Source organism: Mastigoproctus giganteus, chromosome 3 (assembly GCF_048544385.1).
Source record: "Mastigoproctus giganteus isolate SK-2022 chromosome 3, ASM4854438v1, whole genome shotgun sequence".
Taxonomy (NCBI): Eukaryota; Metazoa; Arthropoda; class Arachnida; order Uropygi; family Thelyphonidae; genus Mastigoproctus; species Mastigoproctus giganteus.
Genome location: NC_143577.1, coordinates 129,674,470 through 129,698,487, shown reverse-complemented (window position 1 = coordinate 129,698,487; position 24,018 = coordinate 129,674,470). Strand labels below are relative to the sequence as shown.

The following is a 24,018-nucleotide window of genomic DNA, read 5'->3' as shown; positions in this document are numbered from 1 at the left end:
CTGCCTTCATCAATTATTTTTTCCAACCCATCACAAAATTTCTCTGCGGCTGCAAAATCGGCACTAGCTACTTCACTTTATACTTTAATGTTTTGGAAACCAGCGTGATGCTTGAACCTATTAAACAACCCATTTCTTGCCACAAACTTGGCTTGGAGTTTGCTGTACTTATCAATAATATCTTCATAAAGACTTCTTGCTTTTGCTTGAATGGCCATTGGACTCAGGGGGCACCTGCTTCTGAATATGATTTTCCATCCATATTGTTAATAACTGTTCCATCTTTGACATAGCACCTGAACACTGTTTTGTGAAGACTGTTGATCTTAAGTGCATTGATCCTTTGACATGTTCTTTTATACGTGCACTGTTCTTTAAAATAGTATTCACTGTTGAAGCAGCGAGACCTAATTCCCTTGAAATAGATGATAAACTTTGTCCTGCTTCATACTTCTTCGTACATTTTCATCTTCATTTTTAAATCAATTTTGTTTCGTTTCCAGGCACTACTACCACTTGCACTTTTCTTTGGTCACTTTCCCTTCATCATTGTAATACGTAAATAGGAATGAAGAGAAGTTTCTGAAAATTTGTTTTTTTATATGATTGAAGATTTCAGTGAAGGGGAACACATTTCACCATAATAACATAAAAACCCACACAATTGTAGTTATCAGTATTATCACAAATTCAATAAGATCGAGTTCACTACCCATTTATAATTAGATGCACTAACAGAAAAGCCCAATAAGCTGGAAAATGCAAATTGTTTTTATTGTTTTATGGTCCGGACCTCCAAAAACGTGCTTTAGAAAAATATCACAAAGGTGTTCAAAATTGATTCTTTTTACAGAACATATGATAACGATGAAAAGGTACTGCATTTTCCTTTATAAATTGCTGTACCCTTTAGAGAGATAAATAGCTTAGTAATATAGTGAAATTTTCCACTTCCTAGGACTTGGAACAAATTCCAAAAAAAAAACAAAAAAAAAAAACAATTTGTTATTGGATTCATATTACAATATTTTCATAATACCTCTGTTTGTCCCTACAGATGCAAAATACATTTCCATATTTTTTTCAGTTTGCACCGGCTGGCAAAAACTTGTGTGTCAAATTTGCGTAAGTTGAGTATGACATAAGTCGGCGAGTTCCTGTATAGCCAAATGTGCCGTATTTGCTGTCTTTTGTCTCATCTACAGCTATGGAAAAAAACACAAATTCTGATGCTGCTTGTTTCAAGGATACTTGGATATTGTTAGCCCCGTCTTTTTTATGGTCAGAAACTGTCCTCTGTGATGAACTGATATTCTCAAACAATCTGACTTTTTCTGGAGTTAAAATTCTTGCAACAGCGACCATACACTCTTTAACAAACTTGCCTTCAATGTGTGGTTTCAGTTTCTTTGCAATTAGCTCACACACTTCATAACTTGTTTGCATTACTGATGTATTTTCATGAATAATATGGCTTTTGAAAATAGATTGCTGTTTGCATAAAGATTCTTTTTGAAAATGTTACCTTGTCTAACCCCAGGGGCTCACATCTGGTGAGTATGGGCTTGGCACACCCAGGGTCCTGAGCTGAGCTGGATATCATAAATCTTCTCTTTCTTGGTGATTTCCTTCTCCCCCCTCCCCCCTCTCTCTCTCTCTCTCTCTCTCTCTCTCTCTCTCAGGGTAACTCAGAAATGTTTTTTTTTTTTTTTGGCTGGTGCAGCATAAGCCTCAGGCTTCCTTGCACCATATGGCTAATAATAATAATAATAATAATAATAATAATAAAGAGACTCTCCATTTAGAAACTGCAAATGATTCTTTACAAATGAGACACACACACACACTTTCCATTTACTTCCATGAAAAAATAACACTAGTTTACACTGGGGTTTGAATTTCAATAGGTTGTACTGCTGAAATATGTTGCTGTGATTTTAAATATGACTTAGATTTTTTTTCTATCAAATCCAGATACATCACAATTTAAGAAATAAAAAAGTATTGTTTTTTACGAAAGTATATAACTTTATTGTATTTAGTAATGACAAATTGATAGGATTGCATTAGCATTAGTAGAGGCATATGATGCAAGAAAGTAAGCTTATGCAGCATCAGCCAAAAAAAAAAAAAAAAAAACCACTCCCATTTCACCCCTCCGTTCGTTCAAAATACCTGTCCAGCTGAGCCTTAAATTTATTTAGGCTATCAACTTCCACAACAAGAGATAGAAGTTTGTTCCACCAACCAACTACCCGCTGGCTAAAGGCAAAATTTTCATATATCCAAAAATACGTAAATACTAACAAGTGTTAATCAAATTCTGAAACTTTCATTAATCAGACCTTTGTTTCTTTGTTTGAAAAGAACATTTAATCATTTTTCTTTTATGTACAGTGCCAGATTTCTCTCTTTTTAACCACCAACAGTAGTCGGCCATCATGCTTGTATTCCCCCTTCCCTGGTACCTCTGCTCCATTTCCTTTATGTCCTGATGGAATTTCTCCCCTTGTTATTTGCTCATCTGTACAAGATTTTCGGGGAAAAAATCAAGATGGGCATGCAAAAAGTGAATTTTGATGCTCATATTGCAACCTAAATTGCGAAGCTTTTTCGAGCATATTTTGAACAATTTTCTCATAATCCTGTGATATATGATTTTCTAGAAAGTTTTCCATTACACTTTTAAAAACAATTCAGGCTTCCCTTTCAACGTCAGTCATAGTAGTTTCAAACTGACCATCTAAAACCAATTTTCTAATTTGGGGACCAATGAAGATACCCTCCTTAAGTTTTGCATCAGATAAACTGGGAAATTTACTGCAAAGGTACTTAAAGCAGTTGCCCTCCTTATTCAGTGCTTTAACAAATTGCTTCATTATGCCAAACTTGATATGCAGTGGAGGTAAAAGTATTTTATCTGGCTTCACCAAACTTTCGTGCACAATATTTTTTGACCCCGGTGTAAGATTATGCCTCCGAGGCCATTGCTTCTTTGTCCAATGCAGCACTTTAGCTCTGCTATCCTATCACAAATAAAGCATGTGTACCAACCCTGTTGCCCCAACAACATACATAATACTTTTAAGTCTCCACATAGTTGCCATTCGTGATCTTGATATTTAATTTTCTCCAGAAGCAACTTTAGATTGTCATAAGTTTCTTTTAAATAGACTGAATAAGCAACTGGCACAGATGTGTACTTATCTCCATTATACAAGAGAAACTAGTCTTAGAAGAGTCTATAAATAGTCTCTATTCACTAGGAACATATGATGGAGCTACTAAGGCACTTATTAAACCAGCGATATCACTGCAATACACGAGAGGACCTTCTTGTGAAAAATACTGTAGAAACCCCCTTTCACGATTTCTGTACCAGGAAAATGATCTACCTGGAGCAAGTAAGTTCTTCGCTTGAAGTCTGGATCCCAGAATTTCAGCAGCATACTTTGGAAGACCTAAGTCCCTTACTAAATCGTTCAGTTCGGCCTGCGTGAATTGCTATGGCATTAAAATATTTTCTGGTTGATAGCATTCGTCTTCACTAACCTCTTTAGCTTCTGCTTCAGTGGAAGAAGATGTGGACTCCAAAGTTTCTGGTGGAGGTTTTACAGGCAGATCAGGTCCATGCTGACGGTAGTTCTGGATATTTGATGTCCTTTTTATTTCTTGAATTGTAACCTTTAACGTCACGTACACAAAAGTAACATTCGACATGGCTTACTGGCTCGCGCCACACCATAGGAATAGCAAATGCCAAGCGCACACATTTTTTCCTTGACTCCGTTTTCTAAGATGTTCGACACGTGTGGCGTTCTTTATGCAGTGCCCACGATTTATCGCCTAGTTTTATATCGCCTAGTTTTATGCGGTGCCCACGGTCGCCTAGTTTTATGTCAAGGTGTGGATAATATGATTTTTTTACAAAATTGGTAATATTTCGCCTCTGCTTTACAGGAACAAAACAACTACATATGTAATAAAATATGGCGGGACTGTTTATACACTTTCTAGTTGCCATACTAAAAGAAAACTAACACACAATGAGAGCTCACGACGGTTTTTACAGGAGTACTGTGACCGCATAAGGGATGTGCCACTTATATAAGCTCTGTGGTTGAGTGGACTGTACAAACAAGTGAGAGCATGCTCGGACAAGTTTAACCCATAACTACACACAGGAGTCTCCCAGACTCTACTTGGAAAATAAAATTCTGGAAATCACAGATGGGCCGGAAGAGTGCAATATGACCTTGCAGTCTGTGTAGTTACGGGTTAAACATGCACAATCTGTTGTATTTGAGGCAAATATTTGATACTGATTATGAATATAGGGGTATAAAACTTGTAAACCATTGTAAAAACTATAGATATGTACACATTTGCCTACCTAGGTAATATTTTGTTAATGAATTGTGAAAAATCTTTACGTGATAGAAACAAACTGACTTCGGTTTAGTAATCTACTGATTACTAAACCGAACATGCATAAATAACATGCATAAATAACTGCCACATACCTTTACTCAAACCCCAGATACACTGTAAACCAGTGTAATCATTTGTCCATTTTTCATCAAACAAAGACCTTTCACCTGCAGCTCTTCTTCTTTTATTATTACTAGTCGTTACAGAAAGGGGTTACCTTTATGCTCTTTACAATATTGACTTAAATAGAAATAAGCAAATGAACCATAAACATTGCCTGCTTTCAAAATTATTGCACTTAATTTTCAATGATGTGTAATGATGCAATCGACAACTAACCAAGGCAAAACTTAAATCAGTACCGACTGTTCACCACCAATAACAAGACCTAATAAGACAGCCAATTCACACAAGCGTGGTTTTGGGGGAGAAAAAAATGCTAACTGGCTGTAATAATGGTGTGACTATTACATCATCAGTTCACTCGTATTCTGACTCATGATTAATGTCACAAGGCAGGCATTACAACTAACAGAAATTTGTTTATGGAGTGCTTAAAACAACTTATATTAAATGACTGTTTTGCCCTTAAGGCTATGGCGTTTTTTCCTATGGTATTTTAGAGGACTTCGTCAGTGGCCAGTTTCAGATTTTACTGTGGCAAGAGGTTCCCCACCCCTGCTCTAGATGATGCTATTTGTAGAATTGAAGACTTTCTCAGTGAACTAACCTTTGTTGCTTCCTTATCCATACTAGCAAAGTTCTTATATATCATTGACAAAACTCTGTGAGCTGTCCTGGAGGCCTGTCTGCACTGCTCAAAGAATTTCATATCTGACTACAAAATTATCCTCAAGTCTTAGATTTTCCACTACATTCGGTGAAGTACCATAAAAAGGCAAAGATAAACTGCAGCCATTATTAATCCACTTGCAGGATGAAAGCCACCTCAACAATTCATGCTAAGGAAATGGACCATAATCTGCAGGGCCATATTTACACTTCTCAGGGCCCGAGGCACTAAGCTCTTGCGGGGGCCCCCCTTTAAAGATAGTAGAGGCAAAAAAAAAACCCCTTTCATATACAAATATGACCAGAAAAAAAAATTATTTTTATTGATCTGTTTAAACACAAACATTGTAATACTGCAAAATATAAAGAGAAGTACTGAATTAAACTTGGTGTCTCAACAGCCCTTGAGGGTATAATGACCAGCCACACAGCTCGGCCAGGTCTTCACGTGGTCAGTGAATCGACTTCCATCGCCGTGTTTCGTGAGTCCACTTCCCTTTCACAAGTAGCTCCTCATTTCACATCACGATGCTGGGTGAACACCATAACTTCCAGCCTTCACCGGAATCGAACCCGGGCTGCCTGCACTGTTAGAACCGAGCTATGCAGGAGCCCAACAACAATAAAATATATTACAAATCAGTACGACAAATTAGGGTAATTACTAATTTTATTACAAAAATATTATAAAAACATTGACATCTTGTTTGCCAGCAGTAAATAATAGCAGGTACATTATAAAATAGCAATGCGATAGCTAAATTATGAGTTCATACAATTTATTTGCATAAATATTTTTTCCTTGGCTTTACCTCGGCAACAATATCATTAAATCATCGTAATTAATGCTGTTTACTAGTTCAGATTAAATAAATAACAATGACAAATTGCTCATTTTATCTTGAATTAAACTATTCCTCAAATAGTGTTTAACTCGTTTGAGAACAGAAAGTGACTGTTCCCCATTTACTAATCGGCATTGCTAAAACTATTCTTAATATTGTTTCAACACTGGGAAATGTAGGTCTTCATCCATTATTAATGATATTATACATTTCATTCATATTACTTTCTCCTTTAATAAACAGTAAAAATTGGATAACTTCATCGTTAAACTTTTCCTGAGTCAATGTCATTTAATAAGTATATATATATTATAAGTATATATATATATATATATATATATATATATATATATATATACTTATTAATTTATCAGTATTAGTGTTGAATTCAGGTTTCATCTAAATCAAGATTTATAAATATTTTAAAAGTATCTAAAATATTGGGGTTTACTTCTGTTCGTCTATTTATTTCAGCAATTAATCTATCACAAACAATGGTGAATATATTGATAATAAAGATTTCTTTCCCTTCTAAAATTACTTCATAACAACTTATATTAAATGACTGTTTAATATACATAAATATACATAATCTCTCGTTTCGTCATACAGTTTTTCTTTTTTTATCTTTATTGCCATTTGTCAGTTAATAATTTATCTTCTCTTTCAATAATATAAAAATCATTTCTAATATGCAAACTATATCCATGTAATTCTGCATGATTTACTGCATGATTCTTATTTCAAAATATCAGAATTATGCAGTAAATTTATTGCAGGATATTGTAATGATTTACTTGTTTTATTTAAGCTATTTAATATTTTATCCCAGAGGACAGTAAATAATGCAGTTTTATATTGAACTTTTGTTTTATAATTTAGTACATTCTAGATGTGCTACTGATCTTTCATGTTCACTTGATAAATTGATAAAGGCTTATTTTGTTAATTTATAACCATTTCGAAGAGCTGAGACAGTATCAGCCCTATCAGACCATCTTGCATCGCTTAAATTTTTCGGTGTTAGTGAATTTCTTCCCAAATATTGATTTTAGACATTCCATCTTCTTTGGGGCAGTAGAAAAAAAATTATATAAATTTTGTATAAAGTAGAAAAAATGCTCTGCAGTAGGAACAAGATTCAGCTGCATTAATACCAATTAAATTTAGAGAGTGACTAGTACATACATAAAATGCAATAGAGCTATGTTGCTTCAATCTGGCTCGGACTCCTGAATACTTTCCTGCCATATTTGAAGCATTACTGTAATTTTGTCCTCTGCAGTTTGTATTAGCAATTGATAAATCTCCTAATATTTTTAAAATAGTTTTTTCTATATATTCGGCATTGTGATGTTCTATATGAAGGAAACCTAAAAATTGGTCTTTCATTATATGATTTTGTGACATGTATCTTATAAGAAACACTAATTGATCGATATGGCTAATTTCAGGGGTTGAATCAACCCCTAATTTCAATTATTGAATCAACAATAATTGAAAAATATTTTGCTTCTTGAATTTCAGAAACCATCACCTTTTCAAGTTTTGCCATCAATTCTATAAATTCATCACAGGTTTTATGTGAAAGATAATTGGTTTGCCTGGTCCACAATTAGTGTACATCTCTATGTGATTTCTTAAAAAATTATCAAATTTACTCAAATATTTTAGGCAACTTAGGTAATTACACTACATTCCGTATAAATTTTGTCATTACTGCCTCTAAATCCTAAACCAAGTTTACTTAAAAGCTGAACAGTAGCAATAATTCTTTTCAAAATATCTCGCCAATAATTTTATTCAGATTGAATTTGTTTCATTAGTTCCATGTCAGTACAACCCAAAATTGAATGTCTCTTAAAATAAACGCACATAGCATTAATGTGATCTGATGAAAAAGGCCGTTCACCACTTGTGTTTGTCACAGGCATTGTGAGAAATATTTTCAGAATTGTTTAAACATTTGGAAATGTCGATCTAAGTCCATCACTAATAATATTGTACGTATATTTAAATATTTTTCCCTTGGCATAGTTGCTGCTATTAAAATTAATGCCTTTTTAAATATTAATATATCATTGTTTTAATTACTGCTTCATTTAATTTGTTGTTTATTGAAAATTTCAGATTTTTAATTCAAATGAGATTATAGTAACATAGCTTAAGAGTAATATAACTGATAATGATATTGATTCAATATATAAAATTAACACTTGAATCAATTCATATTTTAAAAGCGAGAAAACAAAATGGTTTCAATAAAGGAAACATATGCCACAGTCACAGTCGATAACGAAACATTACATAGATATGATATTTAAATTTTCTGTTACAACAGAATCAAAATTTATTAAACTACAACACTACTTTCAGAGAGCTAGATTTATTTAAGTGTGTGCACTTCTACATAATCACACTTGACAACAATTAAACTAAATGTCACAATTTTCAGTTGTCAGCTTGTATAGATTCTCAAATCCATGGGTGGTGGTCCAATTAAAATAGTTTCTGTAGAACAAATAAAATTTCTATATAACAAACTGATTTCGAGAGACCTGGGTACGCTTTGTTCATACCTCTGGCCTTTAGGCAATAGCGCTTCTGCTGCAGAAAACACTAATTAAGAGCTAGATGGATTAACATTCAACAATTCAGTGGTGTTCATAACACATTTACAACTGCCTCTCCCACAAACTGTACCGAGAAGTCGCGCTGGTCAACTACTTTCTTGTATTCATAGCTAGAGGAAACAATTAAGGAATATTCCCGAAGCGGATAATATGCTGTGGTCAACCTGTTCTACTGTTACACCCTATTAGAGAATTATGAGAGAGTGATTTTCCTTTACTCAGGAAATTAATCTGTTCTTTCGGAGAAATGAGTAATCTATACTTTCAGTAAATTTCACCCGTCTCTGTTTACATGGTAGGCACAACTGGGCCCTAGTTTAGATCAGGGCATTAAAAAAGAAACTGCTTTAAAAATTTGAGATTACAGAGGCCGCATGAGGCCCAAAGCTAGCGCCTCATGCACCTATTTATAAGTATGGCACCGATAATTTGCAATGCTGGTCCAGTGCGGGTTGGCGCCTCCATAGCCAGGTGGGAAGGAGCAGCAGTGCGTAGCACATGCTTCTTGATTAGACCGGGGTTCGAGCCCATCACCACCAAATACGGAGGATGCGGAAAGGTCAGGGAATGACCACCGCATATTTCGGAGCAATATGGCCTTAGTTGCTAATGCTCCTAAAAACTAAAATAACAACATAACCAGTGCGGGTTGGCAGATTGACTGTATTTAGCAGTCAGGGGATCGAACCCTGATCTACTCAGAGATCATGTGCTACTGCACTCCTGCTCTAGACCACTCGGCTACAGAGGCCACATATTGGTATGTTAATCTGGGATTACTACTCCCCATATGCGTGCTGCCAGGATAACTCATGAGGTTTTCTTAATGGTCTACAGAAACTTTACTAGCAAGGATAAAGAGGTGATTATCCCTTTGTACAAGGCCATGGTTAGGCCAGATCTCGAGTATTGTACACAGGCCTCAAGGCCTCACTTTTAGAAGAAGGATGTAGATCTGCTGGAACGGGTGCAGGGAAGGGCAATCAGAGTGGCAAAGGTAACAAAAGGGTGCAAGTCACCTAGAAAGGCTTCAGTCGGCAAATTGCAGCTTCTGTTGACTAGGCAGCACCTGCGAGATGATCTGATTTAGCTGTTTAAAGCTTTGAATGGAACGAGTAATCTGAATTTGAATTGCATCCTTTCTCTTGTTAAGACTACACAAGTGAGGGGGGCCTAAGTGCAAGTTAAGGAAGAATGGTTGCAGGATAGATGTGTGGAAGTTTGCTTTCAGCCAGCAGGAGGTTAATAGTTAGAACAGGCTTCCATCTGTTTTTGTCGAAGTGGATGGTTTGAATAAATTCAAGAGAGAACTAGACAAATTATACAATGATATCTGCTCTACAACAATGAACACCTGTACAGAGAAATAGAATGGGCCACTAAATCAGATTGTCTTATAATGGGGGATTTTAACTTCCCAGATATATAGACTGGAACTTGTGGGATGGTCACTCACACACTAACAAGACTTTTGTGGATTTATTGGTTGTTGATTGATTGTTTTCTACAGCAAACAATTGATTGTTTTCTACAGCAAACAATTGATTGTTTTCTACAGCAGCATGTTCGAGAGGCAACTAGAGGGAGTAATACTCTTGATTTGATTATCAGAAGTGATTCTTCATGCATTAAGAATCTACAGATAAAGGAACAACTAGGGTGGCATTGATCACAATGTAATATACCGATGTGGGATTAATTTAATGATGTAACTACCCGGTTGTTGAGAGTCATCTAGGTGGTAGATGACTCTCATCAACTGGTGCAGTACCACCACTTTGCTTATTGGAGGCTTGAAGTGGTGGAACCCATGTTTAGTCTCCAGGTATAAGTTCCGGTCAACCTTTCGCCATCTCTTCCATCATGCAGTATGACTGATGACTTTTGAGGTTATGATGAACATCATGGCGAGATCCAATCTTCCTTACATTTCGAGAGTACAGGTCTAAAACGGTGTTCGTAGGCTGGCTGTTAGTTAGTACACCAGACCGAACCTATTGGTAACTCTTTAGGAGGCTTCCGGATCAGCTAGTGTATAATCTTGCTACCTCTACTCTGCCAGATAGTGACTGGAGGGAGTCCGAGTAGTGGGTATTGGGGAGAGGGGCATTGTCGAGGCCATATTATGTCAATGATCTGGGTATATTTTTACCATGTCTATATAATATCGGTGTAGATACACCATAGATAACTCTTAAGAAACTCTGATGGTAGCGTAGGTGACATCTTTTGCTCTGTATCTCATATTGTGCTCTTCCTTCACAACGAATTGCCATGGTATTGAACTACCTCGCATAAGTAACACTTCACTAATAGAGAAGACTATTGTTACTTATTCTCAGCGAGTACCACCACCCAGACGGCACTGTTTCAAAGCTATTGGCCTATCATCGGTGGGCCTTTTGGCATCTCTCATATTGTGTGATTATCTTCACAACTGGCTTGTCATGTCTGCAGTACCAGGGTACCTGCCCACCCACTAATGATAGACCAATAGCTTTGAAATGGTGCCGTCTGGGTGGTGGTACTCACTGAGAATAAGTAACAATAGTCTTCTCTATTAGTAAAGCATTACTTATTTGAGGTAGTGCAATACCATGGCAACTTGTTTTGAAGGTAGAGCACAATATGAGATACAGAGCAAATGATGCCGCCCACACTACCATTGTAGTTTCTTAAGAGTTATCTATGGTGTATCTCATCATCAGCCATTTTAAATCCACTGCAGGATAAAGGCCTCTCCAGCAGCTTTACAGTTCCCTCTGTTTTGTGCAATGGCCATCCATTTACCACCTACAAACTCATGAATTTCATCTGTCCATCTCTGCCTTTGTCTTCCATGTTTTCTTCTAGCTCCTCTTGGGTACCATTCTGTTATTTTCTTAGTCCATCTGTCATAATGTCTTCAAGCAATGTGTTCTGCCCAAGACCATTTTAGTTCTTTAGTTTTGATAAGAATGTCCTTTACTTGAGTTTGCTGCCTAATCCATGTGTTTCTCTTCTTATCTAATAGTCTGATTCCCAACACAATTCGTTCCATTCTTCGCTGTGTAGTTCTCAGCTTCTCTTCCATTCTTTTGGCGAGTGCCCAAGTTTCACTTCCGTAAGTCATGGTGGGGAGTATACATTGGTTCATTATTTTACATTTTAGACAACTTTGGATATTGCTCCTCAGTATGTTACTCTATTTCCTGAATGCATCCAAAATTTATTCTTCTCTTGACTTCCAACCATTTATCATTATTACAGCTAATGATTTGTCCCAGATAAGTATATAACTCCACCTTTTCAAGTACTGCTCCTTCAATCATTATATCCCTTTCTGTGGCATACTTGTTCATCATTACTTTTGTTTTAGCCATATTCATCTTTAGTCCAAAATCTTTACTAACTCTGCATAACTGATTAAGGTTTTCCTCTAATTCTTTGGGATCGTGGCTTATGACCACAATGTCATCTGCAAATCGTAAATGGTTTAGGTACTCTCCGTTCACATTGACTCCTTTCTGCGACCAGTCTGATCTTCTGAAAGCTTCCTTAAGGGCAGCAGTAAACAACTTTGGAGATATTGTGTCTCCTTGTCGAACTCCTTTCTCAATTTTAAATTTAGTACTATCTTTGTCTAGCCTAATAAAGGAGGTAGCATTCTCATATATGTTCTTCAAAATCATAATGTATTTGGTATCTATGCCTTTTCTTTCCAGTGCCCGAAACATTGCCTTATGCTGTATGGAGTCAAATGACTTTTCATAATCCACAAATGCCAGGCATAATGGTGTTTTATATTCATTTGCTTTCTCCATTAGCTGTGATATTATGTGAAGATGATCCATAGTTGAGAATCCTGTCCTAAAGCCAGCTTGCTGTTTCGGTTGATTCTCATCAAGTATTCTTTCTAACCTGTTAGTAATGACCCTTGCAAACAATTTGTAGATGTGGGACAACAAGCTAATTTGTCTATAATTTCCAATTTTTTTCCTTTCTTATGCAGCAAAATTATGATTTCATTATTCCCATCTTTAGGCGTCATGCCTTTCCTAATGTATTTTGTGAAGAGTGTTGCCAGTTTCTGTGTCATGTCTCTTCCTCCCAATTTTAACAACTCTACAGTAACTTCATTCCCATGGAGCTTTGTGATTCTTCATTTTCTTCAATGCCTGTTCTTCCTCATCAGGAAGGATATCGGGTATGTCATATGTGTTACTAATTTGTGATCCATCATCCCCTCTGCTGGCATTATTACCTTGCTCCTTATATAATTCTCTATAGTATATATAATTCTCTTATATAATTCTCCTTATATAATTCTGCCATTTGAATTATGCCTTCTCTGCTATTTATAAGTACACCATCGCTATTCTTCAGTTTCAGTATCATTTGTCTTTCTGTGTTACTGTCCATGACTGCTGATTTAAGTCATTTGTTTTCCCTACAGAAGTTCTTCTTTTCTTGTGGGAAATCTTATTTGCTCTCTGAGTCTCTCTCTAATGGCTTTGCATAACTCAGCATACTCAATTTTGTCCCTTGTCAGTGTTTATCTTGCTCTTCATTTCATCATGACAAGTGTTTCTTGACTAATTATTTCTTCTTTGGATTTCTTTTTACCTATAGGTTTATTTGGCTTCATCACTTTCAGAAAATTGTAATATTTCTCATCGATGTTTTGGTACTGAGCAGTCTGCAGAAGCCAAAACTTTTTCTTAAGTTCCAGTACATATTGCTTTTTCTCCTCTTCTGTTATCTCAAAGACCTTTGTATTATTTACTCCAATCAGTTTTTTCATTTCTTTTCTTACATCTATATCAAGTGTGCATCTTTCCATTTAGTGATCCAACATTTATCTTGTTTAGGACAGTAACATTATTCACAATATATCTTCTATTAGTGAGGATGACGTTGATTTCATTAGTTGTGAATCCATTTAGGCTCTTCCATGTCTACTTTCTGTTCGCCCTTTTCTTGAAAAGAGTTCATTACTGACATTCCTTGAGGTTCCGCAAATTCCACAAGGCTGGATATCATCATTCTTTTCTTTCTTCGTGATTCCCTACTTCTGACTCTCTCTCTCTCTCTCTCTCTCTCTCTCTCTCTCTCTCTCTCTCTCTCTCTCTCTCTCTCTCTCTCTCTCTCTCTCTCCTGCAGCATAAGCCTTAGGCTTCCTTGCACCATGTAGCTAATAGTAATAATAATAATAAAATCTTTATGGACCAGAAAGCCAACTTCGCTCTTTTTACTGTTTTCATTGGTGTTCAGCAGATTTCCACTCGATAAACTTATGAGTTATTAATTTCTTCTTGTTTCAGCCAAATTGATGACATTCCAATTCACATTTTTAAATTCCTTTTCCAGCTCTAATATCCTGTCTTCACCGATGAGCGAACTTACGTTGTTAACAGATCAAGTTCAGTTTCCATGCATGGCAGCCTGGTCGTACCCAGAGATTCTTAGCACCCTCTGCTTCCACTCTCATCCTCTTGCTGCTATAAGAGGTGGGGACTGAGGGCCATTTGTTTTCTTGTGTCGTCTTTTACTCTTCATGCTGACCAGGCGTCTTGAAGAGAACCATTCTACACATTTGTTGCCACCAAAGTTACTTAACAGGGCTTACCATAGAGCAGGTGTGCATGAGTGGATTTTAGGGAGGCAGGCCATCTGGACTTCTTAATCTTTTAAATTAGAAAAATATTGGATCCCTCAGTGTTTTAGACTGTGTCTGATAAACACAGAATGCCTATTCTCCTCTAAGCCCCTGGTAGGATATAGTTTCATTAGGATATAGATAGGAAATATAGGATATAGTTTCATAATTCAAATACTAGTAAATACTAGAGGATCAAATAAAACTAATTTCCAATGGTATTATCATAATAGGTGATCGATGTAATCACTGGTTAATCCTTCAGCAAGCAGAGATTATGATATGATCATTAGAGGACATATTTTTGATGTACGTGGAGAATTACTTGAAAGAATGATGTTTCACTGTGTGGTTGGATGAATGCAAGATGTAAGTTAAAATTTACATTAATTTGATTGGAAAACCACACATTTTAAACTCTATTACAAGGCATTCTGCTATGGCAATAGTAGGATAAACTTACAAAATAAATATACACTCACATGGCAGGTATTGAACTGTCTTTACGTAGCACTCTACGTAAATCATACGATAAAACCAAAGACATAACCCTTGATATTTGGATTCAGTTGTAGCAGCATGAAATAATTTTTTGCATTGCAGCTGTCACCATTAGTGTGCTTCTTTTTCCTACCTTCTGGTGAAACTCTGATGTTCTGTGATTGGTAGGAACTTGTCTGTTTTTTGAATTGCTAACAGCTAATTGGAAGGAAGGCAGATATATTCCCCATCCCCAAATTGAATAAATAAAATCTGTCAAATTGAAGCCCGTCTGTTGAAGAAAACTTTATCTTTGTTAGTCATATTAGGCATTTGATACCTAGTGCAACGTGGAAACACTATGTGTAGTTTTCCTTGCTGTGTACAAAATGGACATGTCAAACTATGTGAAGTGTGTGGTTAATTGCACAGCAGAAGGCAAACCAGTGAATGTTTATTAATATATGAAAATCATGTTTCGAATTTGGGTATTTTTTACTACACCAAATAGATTATACTAATTTTACAATATGCGGGAATGAGTGGACTCTTTGCGTGAGGAACAGTGCACTCTACAATGGATTTGTGTACAGATCTTAGTGTGCTTTCTAGCACTGAATCTGAGTGCTCTCAACAAAAAGTTTTGGGTATTTTTTACTACACCAGACAGATTATACTAATCTTGGTATTTTTTACTACACCAGACAGATTATACTAATCTTACAATATGCAGGAATGAGTTGACTCCTTGAGTGAGGAACAGTGAATTCTACAAATGGATTTGTGTACAGATCTTAGTATGCTTTCTAGCACACATCCCTTGATATCCAGCTGCAGCAACTTGCCTGCAACACCATCCAGTGTAATAGATAAGTAGTCCTGATCTATTGCACTGCAACTGCCAGCCATAGCATTATCAGTGTTCTGAATAAGGTACTAAAAGTCATTGCTTTTGCGTGGACAGTGAAATGTAAAATGCCATCATACATTAGTTTTTACCAATAGCCACTTTGAATTCTGTGCTTTGGATGTGTCTTGCCTGATGGCACAGTGGGACTGATCAATATTAGTGATGGTGTTTATTCATAACCACATACATATCTGAACTGTTTTCTCTAAAAGTCTATGTTATCATTTGAATGCTGCTTATATGATTTGGGTTTGCTTGCTCTTGGAATGGCTGTGACTTAGTGCTGCAATACCTAACTTAAAGCCTTTAGCTGTTGCTCTGCACATCACAATGTCCGTGTTGTGATATTCAGAGCAATAGCTGAGAAATACATGTTGGAAATCTGCCTGTTGCTACTTTTGTATAGTAGTGCATTGTTAATAGTGACCTGCCATTCCTGGAAATTGTAACTGTATTGCTATACATATAGTCTTTTCTGTTCCTATATGGCAGGGGTCGGCAACCTGTGGTTCACGAGCCGCATGCGGCCCTTTGAGCATGTAACTGGGGCTCTTTAACTTTTAGCCCACATGAAGCACAATTTGAAATGGAAAAAATTAAGGACATGTGGAGTGCAAGACTAAAATGCCTTAAAACTGAAATTGAGGATTTGGAGAGGTAAAAGGCTGCCCTTGCAATTCTACACAAATGGATGGCGATTGATGAATTCAAAAAGCAAGACCAGTTGTGTTTGATGTGTGGAGTAGTTTACGGGACACATATATAATTTTGAAAATATTTGCATTTCGACTTCTCTCAGTTTTTGGTTCCACAAATTTCTGTGGACAAATATTTTCAAACATGAACTGTATTTAAAATAAATCAAGAAACCATCTGAACAATCCGATCTCTCAGCATGTTTAAAGATGAAAATTACAGCATACTCGCCTGATGTTGAGCGACTCGCTCAAGAAGTTCAGCAGCAAAAGTAACATTAATTCTTACATAATTTGATGTTTGTTAGGTTTTTTCAGGATTAATAAATAATATTTCAAAAAAAAAATATTTTTTTAATGAAACACCTTCCCACTCTATTCCATTTCTTAAAAAACACCCGCACCCCTCCCACTCCTTCCAGCTTGAACTGAGATGCGGCTCTTCGGATTCTCTTTTTTTTAAATTTTGAAAAAATGATGAAAAGTCAAAAATAGCTTTTCACTCAAAAAAGATTGCCGACCCCTGCTGTATGGTGTGTAGACTTTGGAGTACAAGCAGAAAAATTAAAATTTTATAATCCCAAACCCTGTTGCTGTAATGGATTTTTTAATCTGCTATGTAGCATTCCAGTGGCAAAGATCATTTTATAGTATTATTTTAGAATGCTCACTAATAATTTCTTAAAAAGAGTAATCATGGAAGTAGGTTATATAAATACGTTTATCTAGATTAAAGCATGTTTTTTTACTATTCATGTAGGTGATAGAAATGGCAATTGTTATGAAACAAATCATGGCATTCAAAGGGTGAGTTTCAAAAAAAAAAAAAAAAAAAAAAAATTGAATTTGCAATGTGTTAAAATCAGATCCAAGTGGATTATGTAATAATTGGTATTTGAAATTACAATTGAAACTAAAAATATTATATTACTATTCATAAATAATTTTTTTATTAATTAACTTTTTCATATTAATTTTTTGCTTAGTTTAGGTACTTCACTGTCTGCTAATTGTGATTGTTATTAGTAGAATAAAGTAGACATCCAAGCTTTATATATTATAGCAAAAGCCTTTTAAGATGGTGGATTTGGGGAGTACAATGTGTACAGAAAGGTTAGACAGGGTAAAAGGGGAAGAGGGATTATGCTGTTAGTTAAGAAGCACATAAAATCTCAGTAAGTGCATCCAGTTGATATTGGTGGACAGTGCATTGTTGAGTTAGTTTAGTGTGACATAAGCACTGGGAAAGAGAAAATGAGAGAAGGAGTGTGTTTTAGGCCTAATGACTCTGATGAGTATGACGGACAATTGTGCAGAGAAATAGTGAGCCAGTAAATCAGAATGTCTTGTAATCAGGGATTTACCTTTCCAGATGTGGGTTGGCCACTCACATCTAGTAAGACTTTTGTGGATTTGTTGGATGATTGTTTTCTACAGCAGCAGGTTAGAGAGGTAACAAGAGGGAGTAACACTCTTGATCTGATTATCAGCAGTGATTATTCATGCATTAAGAATTTGCAGATAAAGGAACCATTAAGAGGCAGTGATCACAGTGTACTGATGTGGTATTTACTTAACAATGTAACTAACATCAAGGGTAAAGGGAAGAGTTTTTGTTTTCATAAATGTAACTACAGCAGTCTGAGACAGTTTTTAAATTCTATACAGTGGGATCAACTGATGATGTTTAAAACAGCAAATTCTAAATGAGAAGCCTTCAAGGAATTAATCTTGGAAGCTACTAGACTTTTCATACAAACTAGTAAATACTGTTCAAGATTTAGACCTAAATGGATGTCAGATTAACTAATGAGGTTCGTGGCAGAAAAGAAAAATGTGTGGGATGCATATAAATTATCAGTTGACACAGAAGACTATGACAGATATAAGATAGTCTGTAATCAAGTCAGAAAATATGTTAGGCAAGCAAAGGCTGATTATGAGAAATCCTTGGCAAAGGATGCAAAGGAAAACAACAAAGATGTCTTTACTTATGTAAACTCTAGGAGGAAAGGGATGAATCATATTGGGCCACTTGATGTTGGTGGTTCAACTGGTGATGATCCCGCTCAGATATCTGACAAACTGAATGAGTATTTTGCATCTACATTCACACATGAGGAAGAGGAGTACAGAAGTTTACTAAGAGGGTGCTAAATGATTTTGTAATAATGGAGCGCAAAGTGGAGGAGAAATTTTTGAAGTTCAAATAAAAAAGGCACCTGGAGTTGATGGAATCTATCCTGTTATATTGAAAGATGCAGCGAGGGAAGTTAGCAAACCCTTAGCCATAATTATGAGGGCATCCTTAGATTCAGGGGAAGTCTCTATGGACTGGAGATGTTCAAAAGTATCCCCAATTCACAAAGAGGGTTCAAAGGGTAATACAAATAATTATAGACCTGTTAGTTTAAATTCTGTTCCTAACCAGTGACTCCAAAATAATGGAGTCACTGGTTAAAGAAGTGATGCAGGATCACCTAGACAAGACTGCAGTAATAGTTCAGACGCATCATGGGTTTGTTAAGGGGAAGTCTTGTCTGACCAATTTGATTGGATACTACGATGTGGTCGGCACCTCCATAGCCAGGTGGGCAAGAGCAGCAGCAGTGCATAGCACATGCTTTTTGATTAGACCGTGGTTCAAGCCCGTGCCCACAAAATACAGAGGATGCGGAAAGGTCAGGGAATGACCACTGCATATCCCCGGAGCAATATGGCCTTAGTTGCTAATGCTCCTAAAAACCAAATAACAACAACTAATGGTCACAAAGGAACTGGATGAAAAAAATATTTTTGATATTATATACTTGGATTTCAGGAAAGCTTTTGATACTGTTGCACATGAAAGACTGCTTTACAAATTGGAGCAATATGGCATTAAGGGGAAGTTGCTGCAATGGATAAAGGGATGGTTGAGTGGGAGATGGCAGAGAGTGGTAATAAATGGACACTGCTACTTGGACTATTGTTATCAGTGGAGTTTACCAGGGTTCGGTGCTGGCCCATTGTTGTTTTGTGTATTTATCAATGATATCAAAATATCAATGAAGGTATATCATGCTTAATGTCCAAGTTTGCAGATGATACATAGGTTGGCAGGATTGTTAATTACAGTAAAGACAGTACAGTCAGTCCTCGTATAACATGTGTTTACACTACACAAATTCCATCATACACAATTTATAAATAGGGGAATGATATCTTATATAACACGAACCGAATTCGCTTATGCATGATTCGCCTTTGTGTTTACAAGAAATGGCAGTCGAACACAGAATTCACCCCAACCGAATGCAACACGATAGGAATGAAGAGAAGATTCTGAAAATGAATTTATGTTTTTTATATCAGTGAAGGGGAAACACATTTCACCATAATAATGTAAAAACCAACACAATTCCAGCTATCGGTATAATCGCAAATGCAATTAGATCGAGTTTATAACAGATTCCACTAGCAGAAACGTAACTGGAAATTGTTTTTATTGTTTTATGGTAGTAACCCATAGAAATGTGCTTTAGTAAAATGTGAGGTGTTAATAGTGTATCTCGGCCTTTACTGTGTTGTTTATTCAATTGCTACACACGCGCAGCTTTGTTTATGTGTATCAAGCGTACCTCCTCGTTTTGTAATTTTGCTTTATTCCCTAAAAATTAGTAAAATATTTAAAAGGTGTGAAAAGGAAGCGTCCTGGTGAAGATACTGCAGATTCAGAGAGAAAAAGAAAAGCAATATCGATAAACAGAGGCGGACTGGGTCAAAAATTCTTACCCAGGGAAATTTATAGTGGCCTCATACTATGGTTTATGGCCAAAATCACACCGGCCTCTGGCCCACCGCGGTTTTCCCGGTAAGGCTTATGGCCAGTCTGCCTCTGTCAATAGAGAAAAAATATGAAATTGTGAAACGCTTTGAGCGAAATGAAAGACCATGTGATATTGCACATGCTACAGACCTAAATGAGGCAACACCGAGAATTAGAAAGAATGCAGAGAAAACAAAATCAACTTTCATAGCAGGAACAACTCAAAGTGTAATTAAAATCCATTAGATTAAGACAAAGAATTGGAAGAGATGGAACGCCTGTCATCTCTTTGGATAGAAAATCAAACAAAAAACAAGTTTGCTTACAATAGAAGTAAAAGAATTAGCAATATTTTATTACGTAATAGTCGTAATAAAATGCGTAAGTATTTTATTACGATTATTTATTGTGTTTGGTAATGTTTTGGTTACAAATGTGTGTTCAATCTTGGGTGGTCGGCACCTAACCCAATTTTTCCCACAGGGCCTGTTGTTTATATTGCACAATTTTGCATTGCACGAGGGTTTCTAGGAATGCAACTATCGTGCTATATGAAGACTGACTGTATGCTACTGCAACAGGATCTAGAAATAGCCTTTCTAGATCCTGTTGCTAGATCGAAACAACATCATCATCATCATCAGCCATTTTCAATCCACTGCAGGATGAAGGCCTCTCCAGCAACTTTCCAGTTCCTTCTGTTTTGAGCACTGGCCATCCATTTACTACTCAAAAACTCATGAATTTCATCTATCCATCTCCGCCTTTGTCTTCCAGGTTTTCTTCTAGCTCCTCTTGGGTACAATTCTGTTATTTTCTTAGTCCATCTGTCATCATGTCTTCTAGCTGTGTGTCCTGCCCAAGACCATTTTAGTTCTTTAGTTTTGATAAGAATGTCCTTTACTTGAGTTTGCTGCCTAATCCATGTGTTTCTCTTCTTATCTAACAGTCTGATTCCCAATATAATTCGTTCCATTCTTCGCTGTGTAGTTCTTAGCTTCTCTTCCATTCTTTTAGTGAGTGCCCAAGTTTCACTTCCATAAGTCATGGTGGGGAGTATACATTGATTCATTATTTTACGTTTCAGACAAACTGGGATATTGCTCTTCAGTATGTGACTATATTTCCTGAATGCTATCCATCCAAAATTTATTCTTCTCTTGACTTCCAGCCATTTATCATTATTACAGCTAATAACTTGTCCCAGATAAGTATATGACTCCACCTTTTCAGTTACTGCTCCTTCAATCATTATTTCCCTTTCCGTGGCATACTTGTTCATCATTACTTTTGTTTTAGCCATATTCATCTTTAGTCCAAAATCCTTACTAACTGTGCATAACTGATTAAGATTTTCCTCTAATTCTTTGGGATCGTGGCTTATGACCACAATGTCATCTGCAAATCGTAAATGGTTTAGGTACTCTCCGTTCACATTGACTCCTTTCTGCGACCAGTCTAATCTTCTGAAAGCTTCCTCAAGGGCAGCAGTAAACAGCTTCGGAGATATTGTGTCTCCTTGTCGGACTCCTTTCTCGATTTTAATTTTGCTACTGTCTTTGTCTAGTCTAATAAAGAATGTAGCACTCTCATATATTTTCTTCAAAATCATAATATATGGAGTATCCATGCCTTGTCTTTCCAGTGCCCCAAACATTGCCTTATGCTGTATGGAGTCAAATGCCTTTTCATAATCCACAAATGCCAGGCATAATGGTGTTTTATATTCATTTGCTTTCTCCATTAGCTGTGATATTACGTGAAGGTGATCCATAGTTGACAATCCTGTCCTAAAGCCAGTTTGCTCTTTCGGTTGATTCTCATCAAGTATTCTTTCTAATCTGTTAGTAATGACCCTTGTGAACAACTTGTAGATATGGGATAACAAGCTAATTGGTCTATAATTTCCAATTTCTGATTTATCGCCTTTCTTATGCAGCAAAACTATGATTGCATTATTCCACTGCTTAGGCATCACACCTTTTCTAATGCACTTTGTGAAGAGCCTTGCCAGTTTTTGTGTTATGTCTCTTCCTCCCAATTTTAACAACTGTACAGTAACTTCATGTTCCCCCGGGGCTTTCCGATTCTTCATTTTCTTCAATGCATGTTCTACCTCATCAGGAAGAATATCGGGTATGTCGTATGTGTTGCTACTTTGCAATCCATCTTCCACACTGCTGGTATCATTCCCTCGCTCCTTGTATAATTCTCTATAGTAGTCTTCTGCTATTTGAATTATGCCTTCTCTGCTGTTTATAAGTGCACCATCGCTATTCTTCAGTTTCAGTATCATTTGTCTTTCTGTATTACTGCTCATGGCTGCTGATTTAAATCCTTTGTTTTCCCTTAATGCTTGTTCTACTTTTCTTGTGTTAAATCTTCTTATGTCCTCTCTGAGTCTCTTTCTAATGGCTTTGCATAACTCAGTATACTCAATTTTCTCCCTGTCAGTGTTTTTCTTGCTCTTCATTTGTCATCTTTGGTTCATCATGACAAGTGTTTCTTGACTAATTTTTTCTTCTTTGGATTTCTGTTTCCCTATAGGTTTCTTGGGCTTTATCACTTTCAGAAAGTTGTAATATTCCTCGTCGATATCTTGGTCCTGAGCAGTCTGCAGAAGCTCAAACTTGTTCTTCAGTTCCAGTACATACTGCTTTTTATCCTCCTCTGTTATTTCAAAGACCTTTGTATTATTTACTCGAGTCAGTTTTTTCCTTTCCTTTCCTACATCTATATCAAGTGTACATCTTACCATTCTGTGATCACTTCCAACATTTACCTTATTCAGGACGGTAACATCATTCACAATATATATTCTGTTAGTGAGGATGAAGTCGATTTCATTAGTTGTTAATCCATTTGGACTCTTCCATGTCCACTTTCTGTTCACCTTTTTCGTGAAAAAAGTGTTCATTACTGACATTCCTTGAGATTCTGCAAATTCCACAAGTCTTTCACCTCTTTTATTTCTTTCACCAATTCGAAATTTCCTATAGTTCCTCTTTCTGCGCTGTTTTGCCTTTTTCCAACCTTAGCATTGAAGTCCCCCATAATAATAGTGTAGTGGGTTTTCTGCTCATCTAGAAGACTCTCAATTTCAGTGTACATTTCTTCAACCTCTTCATCATCATGGCTCGATGTTGGTGCATAAATCATTATAATCTTTAGCTTGTACCTCTTAGAAATCTTGAGTATTAGTCTTGTCGAAATCTGTAAAGTTACTTAAATTGAAAACACTTCGAGGAACTCCCATAGAAGTGTCACGTCATGCCACCTTAATCTACTCTAAAGGATTTATAACAGAATGGGATCTTCTACATGCATCTGAGGAAGAAATTAAACAAGAGCTCTCAGATGAAAACGTTATTCAGGTCCAGAGAATTCTAATTAAAAGGGAGGGCTCTTTGCTTCCAACCAGAACCATCATACTAACTTTCAACTCACCAAATCCACAAAATTCTGTAAAAGCTGAATATTTGAACTGTTATGTCCAACCGTATATACCCTGTCAGATGCTTCAAATGTCAGAAATTTGGGCATTCACAGGAAAAGATCTCTGTGATCCGGTAAATTATCATCCAATTTCCTTAACTAGTTGTTTAGGGAAGACACTGGAGAAATTTGTCCTCAAGCACCTCACCTGGTTTTTGGAGTCATGTAACCTCTTGCATAAAAATCAGTGCGGCTTTTGTAAAAATAGATCTGCATTGGATATGATGGCTAAAGCAGAATTGAACATCAGAATGTTTTTGTCAAAAATTGCCAGCTAATATGGTAAGTTTG

The 24,018-nt window shown here is 36.4% G+C and overlaps 1 protein-coding gene across 1 annotated transcript in view; it reads left to right on the top strand.

Moving 5' to 3' along the window:
- The window catches only part of LOC150088268 (uncharacterized), a 217,289-nt gene that overhangs the window by 27,397 nt on the left and 165,874 nt on the right, over positions 1-24,018 (top strand). Inside the window, exon 3 of the mRNA XM_090370092.1 lies at positions 17,185-17,231. Within this exon, the coding sequence (XP_090226218.1) occupies positions 17,185-17,231 (47 nt within the window). The remainder of the gene's footprint in view (positions 1-17,184; positions 17,232-24,018) is intronic.